The sequence below is a fragment of the Octopus sinensis genome, linkage group LG28 (assembly GCF_006345805.1).
Source record: "Octopus sinensis linkage group LG28, ASM634580v1, whole genome shotgun sequence".
NCBI classification, from domain to species: Eukaryota; Metazoa; Mollusca; class Cephalopoda; order Octopoda; family Octopodidae; genus Octopus; species Octopus sinensis.
The window spans coordinates 8,967,486-8,982,779 of NC_043024.1; the positions used below are offsets into that span (position 1 = coordinate 8,967,486).

General features: G+C 36.3%; 2 protein-coding genes across 2 annotated transcripts in view; both read right to left on the reverse strand.

The window, feature by feature from the left end:
* The window catches only part of LOC115225654 (telomerase reverse transcriptase-like), a 64,350-nt gene extending 60,051 nt beyond the window's left edge, over positions 1-4,299 (reverse strand). Inside the window, exon 1 of the mRNA XM_036514545.1 lies at positions 4,209-4,299. Within this exon, the coding sequence (XP_036370438.1) occupies positions 4,209-4,221 (13 nt within the window). The 5' untranslated portion in view covers positions 4,222-4,299. The remainder of the gene's footprint in view (positions 1-4,208) is intronic.
* A 2,213-nt stretch (positions 4,300-6,512) lies between these two features.
* LOC115225796 lies at positions 6,513-15,076 on the reverse strand. Its single transcript, XM_036514510.1, has 3 exons — positions 14,988-15,076; positions 7,692-11,769; positions 6,513-6,608 (listed from the first exon to the last, which is right to left on the reverse strand). The coding sequence occupies exons 2-3, from the start codon at positions 11,652-11,654 to the stop codon at positions 6,513-6,515; spliced, it is 4,059 nt and encodes a 1,352-aa protein (XP_036370403.1). The 5' UTR covers positions 11,655-11,769; positions 14,988-15,076.
* Between the last annotated feature and the right edge of the window lie 218 nt (positions 15,077-15,294).

Genomic DNA, 15,294 nt, shown 5'->3' on the forward strand with positions numbered 1-15,294 from the left:
AGGATATCCAAGGTAATGTGGTACGATCGTTTCATGCTATTTCATTTTCTTAAACGCTGTAAGTATTACATCAGTTTTAAAATGTCGAGCAATCTTCAGCCACGTATAGAATTTTCCAATCAAATGGACAATGCACGTTCTTATCCATATTTCATTTGCCAACATTATAAAGAGGGTAGATATATAGACAGAGAGGTTGATTTCATTCCTAAGAACATGATATTAGTATATTCACTCTCTGACATTTTAAAACTGATGTAATACTTACATCATCATCATCGTTTAGCGTCCGCTTTCCATGCTAGCATGGGTTGGACGGTTCAACTGGGGTCTGGGAAGCCAGAAGGCTGTGCCAGGCCCAGTCTGACCTGGCAGTGTTTCTACAGCTGGATGCCCTTCCTAACGCCAACCACTCCGTGAGTGTAGTGGGTGCTTTTTACGTGCCAGACAAGGCTGGCAACGGCCACAATCGGATGGTGCATTTTACGTGCCACCGGCATGGAGGCCAGTTGGGGCGGCACTTGAAACGGCCACATTTGGATGGTTCTCTTACGTGCCATCGGCACTGGTATCACAGCTACAATTTCCATTGATGTTGATCGATTTTGATTTTGATTTTCACTTGCCTCAACAGGTCTACACATGTAGGGTTTGTGTCACAAGAAGGAAAGGTATGCATAAGTGGGCTGGCTACGTCCCAGGTAGAGGCCATGGGTTATGGTCTCACTTGTCCTGCCGGGTTTTTCCACGCACAGCATACTTCCAAAGGTCTCGGTCTCTGGTCATTTCCTCAGTGAGACCTAATGTTCGAAGAACCTAATAAAATGAAGTAGTATGAAACAATTGTACTACTCTACCTTGGATATACTTGTTGCTTATTTTGATTATACATATATATATATATATATATATACATACACACACATACACACATATATATATATATATATATACACATGTGTGTGTAAATTTACTTCTTCAGTTCTTCAGAAAACAGACTCCTATATGTTAATAGCCATCCCTAGACATCAGAAAGATCAGAAATGCAAAAAAAAAAAAATTTGATATTGAGGTCAAATGAAAGAGGATCAGGGAAAAATGACACCTGATTTGAAATTAATGAAACTCAATTAAATAAATAAATAAATAAATCAACAGAAAAATATTCTTTACAGCTTCTTCACAATCTGCTGGAGTGTCTTCTTGATACATTATTTACAAGTGACAGATATTTGACCTCATCTTGTTTGTTGTTAACACGTTTTGGCTGATATCCAGCCTTCATCAGGTGTCTCCTGCGCCTATGTATACATACATATATATATATATATATATATATATATATATATGAGTCCATGTGTATCATAAGTTGAAGACAGGAAGGATGGCTTCTCTTTGCAAATACTGATAGGGCACAGAAAGTGTGTCTATAGCCAGCTGGAGGAGGTGTCCTCCTGGGGCTACAAACTACAGTAGCATCCACCCTTAGGGGTTAGCCATATTCAAATGGCAAATATACGTCACAATGTGTTGCTGCTACTGTTTATAACTCGCTCTGAGATTTATCATTGTTATATATATATATATATATATATATATATATATATACTTAATAAATAGGGTTCAGCAAAGATTTGCTTTACCACATACCGAAGTTTAGAAATAGCAGCCAAAAAACGTTAGCTATTTCTTCTACTTTAAAAAGGGACTTCCGAAACGTGCGTCCATAGGGGACCAGATATTGATTGATTTTCATTACTTTTCCTCTCTGCCTATGTGGATTGTTTTCAAGTATTTGGGTTTTTCTGGGAGTCCATTTTTAAAGTAGAAGAAATAGCTAACGTTTTTTGGCTGCTATTTCTAAACTTCGGTATGTGGTAAAGCAAATCTTTGCTGAACCTTAATTATTAAGTATTACTTAAGTTTACCATGAAATGGTCCTTTTTTCATGCCGAATTCTACTTGGTGCAATTATTGATTACTTCTTAATTAATTAATTTTACCCTTTGTTATTATTTATATATATATTCTTTTATTCTTTTACTTGTTTCAGTCATTTGACTGCGGCCATGCTGGAGCACCGCCTTTAGTTGAGCAACTCGACCCCGGGACTTATTCTTTTTGTAAGCCCAGTACTTATTCTATCTGTCTTTTTTTGCTGAACCGCTAAGTGACGGGGACGTAAACACACCAGCATCGGTTGTCAAGCAATGACACAGACACAGACATATATACGACAGGCTTCTTTCAGTTTCCGTCTACCAAATCCACTCACAAGGCATTGGTCGGCCCGGGGCTATAGCAGAAGACACTTGCCCAAGATGCCACGCAGTGGGACTGAACCCAGAACCATGTGGTTGGTTAGCAAGCTACTTACCACACAGCCACTCCTGCACTTATATATATATATATTAAGAACAATCTTACTTAGAAATGGATGCGTGCGTTCCGTCATATGATAAATTAATAAATAAAATAAAACATATGCATATATACATACATATATGTACGTACCTACCTCTACATATATATATATATATACACCCATATATGGGTACAGGACACCAAAAAAACGTCGAACACAATGAGAAACGAAAACATAAAAACAAAACCATGGAAATGGACATTTGGCGATGTTTCGCTTGTCGTAGCACACGTTTCCGTCGATTCCAGTAAAAAATGTAAACACTGAATCGGCCATACATACATACATACACACACACACACGTACATAGATACATACACACACACATAGAAACATACATGCAGACATACATATACACATACACCGAGTAAAAATTTCAGTTATCTCTTTCTTTCACACATTACTGTCTCTTCACACACACTAACAGAAGCACTTCACTTACACAACATACTGTCTGTCTCCCACACCCCATCAAACACACACACGGGTACTTCAAAGAGAAATTTCCTCGTCATAAAATCGCTTCCTCTTAGTCTCTTTCGCTCTCATTACTTATGTAAAAAAATAAAAGTTTTTTACGGAAATCGACGGAAACTTGTGCTACGACAAGCGAAACTTCGCCGGACATTTTTTTAAAAACAACGAAAAAATAGAGTACAGGACATACAAAACAAGGAAACGGAGTAGATGAAATTAAGGCGACTAAAGATGGAGAATTTTCCTTGTTTTGTATGTCCTGTACTCTATTTTTTCGCAGTTTTTAAAAAAATGTCCATTTACTTGGTTTTGTGTTTATGTAAATAAATGTTTTATAAACATTCTACCAGTATACGAAGTTTAAAAGTGTTTAGTTACCAAGAAATTATGTGAAAAACTGCCGTTCAAACCGAAAAGATCCATAAACCCAATCTGTTTCTTAAACGAGGGACATATTCACAGAATGTTTTTACCTCAATAGACGTCATTGATTGGTTGAAATTGCAGAAATTGAAGAAAAAAAAAGCAACAAATGTCTTACAAACCATAGAATTTTCTCAATAAAGCCAAGAGAAAAAGATGTTTTATAAACACATTCTACCAGTATATGAAGTTTAAAATTTTTTTAGTTACCAAGAAATTATGTGAAAAACTGCCGTTCAAACCGAAAAGATCCATAAACCCAATCTGTTTCTTAAACGAGGGACATATTCACAGAATGTTTTTACCTCAACAGACGTCATTGATTGGTTGAAATTGCAGAAATTGAAGAAAAAAAAAGCAACAAATATCTTACAAACTATAGAATTTTCTCAATAAAGCCAAGAGAAAAAGATGTTTTATAAACACATTCTACCAGTATACGAAGTTTAAAATTTTTTTAGTTACCAAGAAATTATATTTAAAAAAAACTGCCGTTCAAACCGAAAAGATCCCGTTTTTCAAATAGGACTGGCATGCGAGGATACTTTACATATAGATTCCATAAATAATGGGTTTAGTAAGTAAATATCTTAAGTCGCTTATTAATGTCAGGGTTAGAATAAAAATTATTTTTCACGAAGCTGTGACCTCCCGTCGAGCAAGTTACGGTGTTCTTGGAGAGACACATAACATCGATAATACTTTTTTGGGGACTGGTTGCCAACAGCCTCCGACTTGATGATGGTTTTCACATCACTTCAACGCGCTGAAACTAATAATTTCTGAATAACGTTTTTTGCTTTTTATACCTTCGTTTAAGAAATACATCAAAATCTACCTAACGTCGAATAAAATAGAAAAGAAAATATAAACTTTTTATCACTTTTAGCTGTCATGGTTTTTCCTGGTCGTCTTCGTTTTTCAAAATCAAAAGAAGTTAAAACATTCAAAGCTGGAATTTGCCGCCAAACTTCAAGTTACGGTGTAGAACATAAAAAAGAACCCAATTATAAATAGTCCGGTCAAAATACACTTTTGGGTGAACTCTTCGGTATATGTACCGGTGTAAGTACCGGATACATTTAAAAAAGTGGGGGTTTTTTTCAAATTCCGCCGAGGTCGACTTTGCCTTTCATCCTTTCGGGGTCGATAAATTAAGTACCAGTTACGCACTGGAGTCGATATAATCGACTTAATACCTATGTCTGTCCTTATTTGTCCTCTCTGTGTTTAGCCCCTTGTGGTCAGTAAAGAAATAGGTATTTCGTCTGTCTTTTTACGTTCTGGGTTCAAATTCCGCCGAGGTCGACTTTGCCTTTCATCCTTTCGGGGTCGATAAATTAAGTACCAGTTATACACTGAGGTCGATGTAATCGACTTAATACCCATGTCTATCCTTGTTTGTCCCCCCTGTGTTTAGCCCCTTGTGGGTAGTAAAGAAATAGGTATTTCGTCTGTCTTTTTACGTTCTGGGTTCAAATTCCGCCGAGGTCGACTTTGCCTTTCATCCTTTCGGGGTCGATAAATTAAGTACCAGTTACACACTGAGGTCGATGTAATCGACTTAATACCCATGTCTATCCTTGTTTGTCCCCCCTGTGTTTAGCCCCTTGTGGGTAATAAAGAAATAGGTATTTCATCTGTCTTTTTACGTTCTGGGTTCAAATTCCGCCGAGGTCGACTTTGCCTTTCATCCTTTCGGGGTCGATAAATTAAGTACCAGTTACGCACTGAGGTCGATGTAATCGACTTAATCCCTTTGTCTGTCCTTGTTTGTCCCCTCTGTGTTTAGCTCCTTGTGGGTAGTAAAGAAATAGGTATTTCGTCTGCCGCTACATCTGAGTTCAAATTCCGCCGAGGTCGACTTTGCCTTTCATCCTTTCGGGGTCGATAAATTAAGTACCAGTTACGCACTGGAGTCGATGTAATCGACTTAATACCTTTGTCTGTCCTTGTTTGTCCCCTCTGTGGTAAGCCACTTGTGGGTAGTAAAGAAATATATACGTGGGGTTAGGATTAGGGGTGGGAGAAAAGGATTTCTGCTATCTTCAGAAATGTAAACAAAGTCACGTGTGTACCTATACCGAAGGATCGCCAAATAATTTATTTACTTAGTTTAAAAAATTATTTATTTTGTTCGAAAAATATTACGACATTTCACTGCGGTCTTCCTGGAACACGCTTCTAAAAGGTGTTACATACATGTATACGTACGTGTGTGTGTGCGTGCAGATAAACACATATACATATACTGAGTACTGTATATAAATATATACATACATGAAGATTGGCGATCCTTCGGTATAGGTACGGTAAGTGGCTTTGTTTACATTTCTGAAGGTAACAGAAACCCTTTTCTCCCACCCCTAACACAAACCCTAATCCTACCCCCCCCCTCCATATATTAAAAAAAAAGGATCTTTTCGGTTTGAACGGCAGTTTTTAACATAATTTCTAGGTAACTAAAAATTTTTAAACTTCGTATACTGGTAGAATGTGTTTATAAAACATCTTTTTCTCTTGGCTTTATTGAGAAAATTCTATGGTTTGTAAGATATTTGTTGTTTGTTTTTCTTCAATTTCTGCAATTTCAACCAATCACTGACGTCTATTGAGGTAAAAAAAAAACATTCTATGCCGTATGAATATGTCCCTCGTTTAAGAAACAGATTGGGTTTATTTACATTTGTGAAGAAAAAAAGATACCCTTTCCCCCACCCTAACTAACCCTAACCCTAAAACAGATTGAAATGCAATAGATCGATACTAGGGTCATAATTATGGGTGACAATTTCATATGACACCGCCAGAAAAAACTGCCGTTCAAACCGAAAAGATAAAAAAAAAAAAACACTTTCTTGAAACGTATCCGGTATTTCCGGTACCTATACCGAATTTACGCCCAATAATTCTTAATGTGTAGAGTGTATAATGTATAAGAGATGCAGGTTCGATTCTTGGATGAACCCATTTACAATAATGAGAATAACATCAAAGTTTAATATTTCATGAAAATATTTATTTGTCATAAAGAAAGAAAGCAAAAGATTGACGTCCTGGAATAATTCCAAAAACCATGAAAGAATTCTCTGAAATATCAAAACCAATAACTTGGAAAACCTCATTGTCATCCCGTCTGAGGAGTAAAAACTTTTGAATATCTTTAGATGTCAGGATTTCAATGTCTTCAGCTGATTGCTGTTTGGTAAGTGCAGGAATTTGGTAAATATTGTTTTCTGAATCCGTTATATAAACATATTCGCCAATTGCGGTTAGATAAGATCTGTGAATATAATATATGTCGATATTATATATATCTTCAACTTTTATCCGCCTCACCAACGACTTTTCCCTGAACCATTCGACGAAACAGACATCAAAATACAGTTCCAATTCTTCCTCGTTCTTCGTCTCCCTCCTCATAACACAATATCTCCGTAAGATGTGACTCCCACATCATCCACCATCGATTCTCCCTTTAAACATCCTAATATATTCGTCTTCCCGCAGCACACTTCATATTTACATTTCCCATCATTGATATCAACCACATCAACATAATAAGAATCGTAGGCATCGGGGTCATTGCAAAAGAAATAAAACTTCTTGTTGTAGTCTATTCTTTCATATTTGTCTCTCCCATACCGAGTTATGTTTCTGATATAATGACCACCACACACGAGTTGATTGTCCTTGTATTTATGAATCGTATTGTAGTATTTCTCAGTTTTGATGGTTTTTAAACGACAGAGATTTCTGTTGAAGACCATCATTCTTTACCAAAGGCGACTATGAAATGTCCATCTGTCCACCGACATATACCTAGTGGTTGTTGTTGTTGTTGTAATCGTTTATGTTGAAGTATTTCACCTGTTGTTCTAATTAATGTGACACTTCCTCTAAACATCAACACACTGACATAATCATTTAACTTAATTAATTTAGAGTTCCGGTCCTTAATGTCCAAACGATCGTAATCAACAGGTTCATCGAATGTAGGAATGGAAAGAGGGACCATTGCTGTTCTCTGTGGCATTCTCCTCACTGATATTTCATCATTTCCTAACTTACACTCCGCTATGTACTTACCACATCTCACCTTTAATCTACCTTCACCAATTATTTCACCTGATTTATCCCTTTCTCCTCCTCCTCCACTGCATTTGAATTTATTAATTAATTCATGACTGAATATTTCTTTGTTCATCTGAGATGTAATGGAAGGGAAATGAAGACCAGTATCAAGATTTAATAACGACATAGATTCCAGAATGTTCAGATGGTCTCCATCAATCTTTATGCAATGACATTCAATCAATTCAATATGTACACACCAGTAAATGTTTTTCACTTTTCTCCATATTACACCATAAGGTACTTGACTTGGCCAACCTTTATTTTTCTCTAAATCTTGTTCCTGTAGTTGAAATATCTCTTTTCTTTTAGGAACCGTGGCCATTATGTGTGATTCTTGTGTAAAACACACACCACCTACTAAACTTGCGACATTTCTGTAACATAGCAACTTCCCGTCTTTATCAAATATTTTAACATTGCCATTATTGGCTTGTTCACACACAACTGTCTTTCCTTCATCAGAGATATCAATATCTTTTACTTGAACGGGACATTTGTCTGTTAGTAAACGAGAAATGGGGATTTTTTCTCGATTAATCATGAAATATCCTTCAACATATAATTCATTCTTCTCACAACGGCTTCCAACAAACCTTGGTCCTTTACAGTTTATAGTGGGGAAAAATAGTTTTTCTTTGTAAATCCTTTGATTTAAAAATACTCTGCTATATTCCCCAGTCTGTGTCAAACACACAATGTTTTTATATTCAGTTAAAGAATGATATTTATCCCACTGGCCATAAGTGTACAAATAACTATCATCAGTTGTTATGTTGTCATCGCAAGCATGGAACTCCATGTAGTGTCTAAATGAATGTAAATGTTGACCATCACTGTTGAAGAAAATGATGAAATGTTTGTCCAAGGCAATGATGACATTGTCAGCAGTAACTTTAATATACTGGATCTTAGTAATATAATTTCTATAATCCTGTTTGCCTTTCGTTAACAATGTTTCATTTACTGTCGAATGTATTTCATCCACATCAACGACATACAAACTACGTTTATCATTCCAACAACTACACACTAGTTGATTGTTTGATAAAGAAGCAACACAATCATATTTATTTCTCGTCTGGTAAACCACCAATGACAATGGAAATTCCACTTTTAACACCACCAGTTGGTATTCATAATTCTTCATCATAATAACCAGGGTGTTTGACTGCCCTCGACACATTTTGATGTCGTAATTAGCATCCATTTTGATAGAATCCAGAAGTTGACCATCAAATGTGAATATCTTAATATTTTTATTCGTATCGTCGTATCCGGCAATCAGATTATTTTCGGTAATAACCAAGCGATAAATCTCCACTGGGTTTTCGTCTCCAAATAGTTGAGGGAGGTGAACGCGTCTAGCTTTATCAGAAACTGTCAGATCCTGTTGATATATAGTAGAAGACAACATTTCACTGACACAAATGTTTCTTGAAAATACGTCTACCATGTCGATATAAATATTGAGTTGATTATTCGTAACGAGATCATTAACCAACAAGTTATGATCGTTTATAGCAAACATACGGCTGTTGTCTATCAGATAAACAAACATTTTATCAATAGATCCACCATAGAGATTTGGGGGATATTTCACTTGGGACAATAAAACACTGGGGACCATCTTAAAGCTGCTAAAACAACGACCACCACCACTGAACGTAGTGTTGTAGCGAAAAGCTTTTTTCCCAGTAACAATTAAAAGATTTAGTGTTTCATTTTCTATTGCTAATGATTTCCCAACAAATGGAAAGTTAATTCTATGAATTATTTCAACTTGATTATAGTTTTTAATGGCTAAAATATCGAAACCAGATGCCTTGTCACAATAACAAACGATTTGACCTTTACCCAACTTACAAACCAGTACATAAGGCTGGCTTAGTGATACAGTTCTAATTGTCTTTGATAGGTTTCCTATGACCCTTAATTGTTTCTCTAGGGGTAATGTGACACCTATTTGATTAGAATCCCATCGACGTATATCTGTAGATGTAGACGGCAGAGATAATTTAGACACAATGTCTCCTCCCTTAGAAATGTATAACAAGCAATCACTGTTTATGTCGGACACCACCAACTCCCCATTTGCCAGATGACATATTTTGGCAATAACGAGTTTTTTATCATTCTCCTTTTCTTTGAGTCGTAGATTTAGATGTCTGATATAAGGATTTTTCGTGTGTAAATAACAGCCAGACGACCGGTTTTGATACTTGTAAAGAAGAACCCTGTTGTGTTCAATGTCCAGTACATAAACTGTTCCTTGGAAAATAGCGATGTGAGGATGAACAGGGAGAGGTAGCTTCCATTGCCATTTAATTACTCCATATATATCGTAACATATTACAATGGATTGTCTCTTAAACAGGACATAAAAATAAACATTATCAGAGTAGATGTGATGAGGGTCGCCATAGAATGGAAGGCATTTTTCAAAAAGTTCTTCACCAGATGTGGCATAAAATACCAGTTTATGTTCCCTTCTGTCTACAACTGCAAAATTAACTGGAGTTGCAGCAATTGTGACATTATTATGTTTCAGAGAAATTCTTTCAATGATATCAACTTTTTTCTCCTTGATCAATAGGATATGTATCTCATTTTTGCTTTCAATAGTGGTTACAGCTAAACACTTATTTGATACAATATGACATATTTTAATGTAATCAGTATGGACCTTTATTAAAGGGCCTTTCCTTAGTTCAGGACAGGCAATATACTGAAGTGCTTTCTTTTCATGATAAAAGACCAGGAATCTGTTAGAGTTTATTCTACAAAAGATAGAAGGAAGCTCAAGGAAAGTTAAATTATTTTGGTTAATTATTTCTCCACTATCAGTGAATAATATGGCATTCTTATTGCTGTAGATTATTAATATAGAAGATGTTGACATAGGTAGAATATTTGTAATGCTGTTACAATCCTCAATATAAATGTGGTTGTTCAAACTGGGGGTACGTAGCTGATGGTTATATGGTAGCCTGGGCCAAAAGTCTTTATTTGTTTTAATTATATGAGGAATGCCGAAAACATCTGTTACCAAAATGATATCTTTACCAACAGAAATATCCCAGCATTTCCTGCCAATGTCTCTCTTTTTCATACCACCTGTAGCTGAGACCTTATAAATAATACGCCCCTGGAGGACATAAAAATGTCTTTGGTAGAAAGTAAGTTTGGTTGGGAGGACCATAGAATGGGTCTCTACTTCAAATAACTGTTGACCATCTGGGTTATAACAGACAACTTCATTACTATTAGAAAACGATGTCAAAATATTTTTCCCTGGACCTACAGCAATAGCTGCAGGTATTTCTTTGGTAATAATTTTTCGTTTAATGCTGTCATCGTCCCAATTAACGAGATATATCACCTTCCTAAACATTTCTACTCCTATAAGTGTAGAATGTTCCAAGTAAGAAGCTAAATATAATTCCAGTTGTATTGTTTTAATCGTAAAACTTATGGGATGTATTATGAGAATCATTTTCCGAAAGGGAAGAGTGGCTAGAACTATGTCTTGGCCGATTCTGGTAAAATCGGTGACAGAAGATGGGCAATGAACATAGTTTCTGTCACCGTTTCTTGTAATACAACATATCGTCATACAATGGCGGGAATATGTAACAATTCCGTCTTGTATGGCTACAATATTGGATATCGTGTTTTTGTCAAATTTTTCCCCAGATTCCTCAAACTTTGCTTCTCTGGTCACAACTGACAAAAGAGGCCGAAATTTTGTGGTTACTTTTGGTGGTTCAATAGTCTTGTGGCTGTATGGGTTACAGGTGATATAAATGTCAAAGAGTCTTTGTTGAAACCAGCCAAGGTTTTGGTGAACATAATCATTATGTTGTTTTGTGAATTTCAGAAATCTTCGCATTTTACGTTTGATATTACGTAATATACAAGATCCCTCTAAACCCATAGATTCTATGTGATTACATTTATCCTTTACATAATCTATAAACGTATTAATGTAATCTGTTTTAATTATTGCTAGGTAACATGTCACAATATGTTGAAAACTTGGTAGTATGGACATTTCCTGTTCTTCGGATTTTTCTGTGTTTTGTGTATGTAATACTTGGGGAAGAATTTGTGTAGATTTCTTATAAATCGGTGCTGTATCACAGACTGCAGAAGGAACGAGAGCCAATATTTTTTCTTCATTCATCTTCTCCATTTTGTGAATATAAAATTATCGCTTTCTGTTAAATATTTTTTTTTTCTCTGGATTTTCTTTTCTTCCTTTGGAATAAAATTTATCTCTTCGCAATTCACTAATTTTTACAGCAAATCTGAAATAAATTTAAAAAAAAGCTGTTAGTTTTGTGAAAAGTTTTTGATCAAATATAGGCGTAGGAGTGGCTGTGTGGTAAGTAGCTTGCTTACCAACCACATGGTTCTGGGTTCAGTCCCACTACGTGGCATCTTGGGCAAGTGTCTTCTACTATAGCATCGGGCCGACCGAAGCCTTGTGAGTGGATTTGGTAGACGGAAATTGAAAGAAGCCCGTCGTATATATGTATGTATATATATATATATGTGTGTGTGTGTATGTATTCTTTTCAAATGTCTACAAACACAATGAGGCTGAAATAATATATTCTTATTTCTTTACTGCCCGCAAGGGGCTACACACAGAGGGGACAAACAAACAGATTAAGTCGATTATATCAACTCCAGTGCGTAACTGGTACTTATTTAATCGACCCCGAAAGGATGAAAGGCAAAGTCGACCTCGGCGGAATTTGAACTCAGAACGTAACGGCAGACAAAATACCTATTTCTTTACTACCTACAACGGGCTAAACACAGAGGTGACAAGGACAAACAAATGGATTAAGTCGATTATATCGACCCCAGTGCGTAACTGGTATTTATTTAATCGACCCCGAAAGGATGAAAGGCAAAGTCGACCTCGGCGGATTTTGAACTCAGAACGTAAAGACAGACGAAATACCTATTTCTTTACTACCCACAAGGGGCTAAACACAGAGGTGACAAGGACAAACAAATGGATTAAGTCGATTATATCGACCCCAGTGCGTAACTGGTATTTATTTAATCAACCCCGAAAGGATGAAAGGCAAAGTCCACCTCAGTGGAATTTGAACTCAGAATGTAAAGACAGCCAAAATACCGCTAAGCATGTCGCCCGGCATGCTAACGTTTCTGCCAGCCTGCCACCTTAATTAATGCATTCTTCCAGGAGTAAATAAAAAATCCTAAAAGTTGAGGGGATGGGCCCCTTAGATACTAACATGGGCCTCCATATATGGATTCTAATAGCGCAGGGGCCCACTTGTCATTGGGCAAACTAACAACCTGGTCTTTCCACCACTGTTTACTGCATCCAAGAATATCAACTGGCACTAGTCAACGTTAAGGAAATAAAAAAATCTGGAAAAGAATCATAGATATTAAAAAATGCTTACAATAAAATGAACTGTAACATCCAGTAAAAAGATTCAGTCTGGTTTAAATGCCATTTATAAGGTAATTCCATACCGAGGCATTCTTATCTATCTATCTTATTTCTTTATTGCCCACAAGGGGCTAAACACAGAGGGGACAAACAAGGACAGATTAAGTTGATTATATCGACCGCAGTGCGTAACTGGTACTTATTTAATCAACCCCAAAAGGATGAAAAGCAAAGTCGACCTCGGCAGAATTTGAACTCAGAACGTAGCGGCAGATGAAATACCTATTTCTTTACTGCTCACAAGGGGCTAAACACAGAGAGGACAAACAAGGACAGACAAACGGATTAAGTCAATTGTATCGACCCCAGTGCGTAACTGGTACTCATTTAATCGACCCCGAAAGGATGAAAGACAAAGTCGACCTTGGCGGAATTTGAACTCAGAACGTAGCGACAGACGAAATACCTATTTCTTTACTACCCACAAGGGGCTAAACACAGAGAAGACAAACAAACAGATTAAGTTGATTATATCGATCCCAGTGCGTAACTGATACTTAATTTATTGACCCTGAAAGGATGAAAGGCAAAGTCGACCTTGGCGGAATTTGAACTCAGAACAAAGCAGCAGAAGAAATACCGCTAAGCATTTTGCCCGGTGTGCTAACGATTCTTGACTCTCTATCTATCTGATAAACCACCTAAAATACTGTATCATTAGACAAACATTTTTATTCCTTTAATTTTCATCAAATAGTTTTTACATTATTAAATCTCAGGATGAGATGTAAACAGTTATCGTTCGACAATGTAAAGTATATTTGCCATCTCAATATGGCTAACCACACAGGGAGGTGTTACTGTAGCTTTTTAGCCCCAGGAGATCATCATCTCCAGCTGGCTTTAGGCACACTATCTGTGCCCTTATGGTATTTGCAAAGGGAGGCCATCCCTTTCTCGTAAGCCTAAGTGATATGCACCGGACTGCGGTTTCGAGGTTATTGCCTCTTATTAATGGGCGGTAATCACTGGATCACAATTAATTTTTTATTACAATTATAAAATCAGTACATAGAAGAACAATACAGGACATACATACAAAAAACAGTTAAGTGGTTCGTTTAAAAATTTCCAAAATATATGGATTGTTCATTATACAAAAAACTGTATTTAAATTGTCCTTTGCATTGACTAATATAACATTACATTAGATTGAAATCTTACCGATATATTTTAAACCCCAGCAACCTATAAGGCCCCGCAGCTTTCCTTTCCTCTTCTCCATCCATAGTTAAACTGGGTTTCTGACACCCACCTTTTTCGCCACTTCCTTCCATCTTTTTTCATACACACCTCGTGGTAAGGTCTTCTTTTCCAGCCCCATTTTGCTCTTCAGATGATATCTGAAGTAAGTGAGCATTCTTGTATGCCACATGCATTCTTTTACTACTGCAATCACTTGATCACGATGAAAGAAAAAGCCTGTTTGCAAATATATAAGAGTTTTTCTAGTGACTTCTGCCACTGATTTCGAAAAACTGTCTGTAAGCATTATTAAATCTCAGGACGAGATGTAAACAGTAATCGCTCGACAATGTAAAGTATAATAGCCATCTCAATATGGCTAACCACAAAGGTTTTTACATTGTTATAACCAAACTATATTTCATATTATGTTCCGGAAATGTAAATAAAATGCTATGAAATGTTTTAACAGTTTCTGGTCTTTAAAATACTACCTGAAAATAAAACAAATTTCAATATAACAGAATATTTATGTTTAAAATAGTTGTAATGACTCTTTAACGATGTAAATGTGTTAGTAAATTGTCTGTTAACCCTTTAGCATTTAAACCAGCCATATCCGGCCAAAAGTATTCTGCCTGTTTTATGTTCAAACTGGCCAGATCTGGTCTCTCACACCAACCCTGCAATATCATTTGAAAAATTAACAGCTACCTCGTCATAATCTCATAGCTACAAGATAATGCATGATTAGTTCAAAACAATATGGATAAAAACGGATTAATTTTGGCAGAATAATGTGAACACTAAAGGGTTAAGGAAAATAATTATCACAATATTTACCTGAAGTCAATGACTGGGTTTGAATTTTCAGCCTCAAATCTTTCTGTCTCGAGAATATGAGTTATCTTTATATATAAAACTGTAGTTGTGTGTGTGTCTGTCTACTCCGATTTAGATTCCTAACTACTCCCACATTTTGCGGTGCAGTTTAACCAAAAGCAGGTATCTTATAGTCGTGATTCATATCGAGCCCTTCTGGGTATTAGCGCGCGTCTACGATGAGTCTATGATTTAAAAAGAAATTTACCATCATTTTTCCGCATTTTTAATCCATTTTTTGCTCGGTTTTCTATAAAGGAAGTAACTC

What these genes read in the sequence shown, in the direction of transcription:
- LOC115225796 (XM_036514510.1), bottom strand. Translation starts at nt 11,654, where the DNA reads ATGGAGAAGATGAATGAAGAAAAAATATTGGCTCTCGTTCCTTCTGCA. An exon ending in CAAGTCAAGTACCTTATGGT is followed by an intron (nt 6,609 to 7,691) that starts GTAATATGGAGA and finishes TTATATTCACAG; the next exon opens with ATCTTATCTAACCGCAATTG.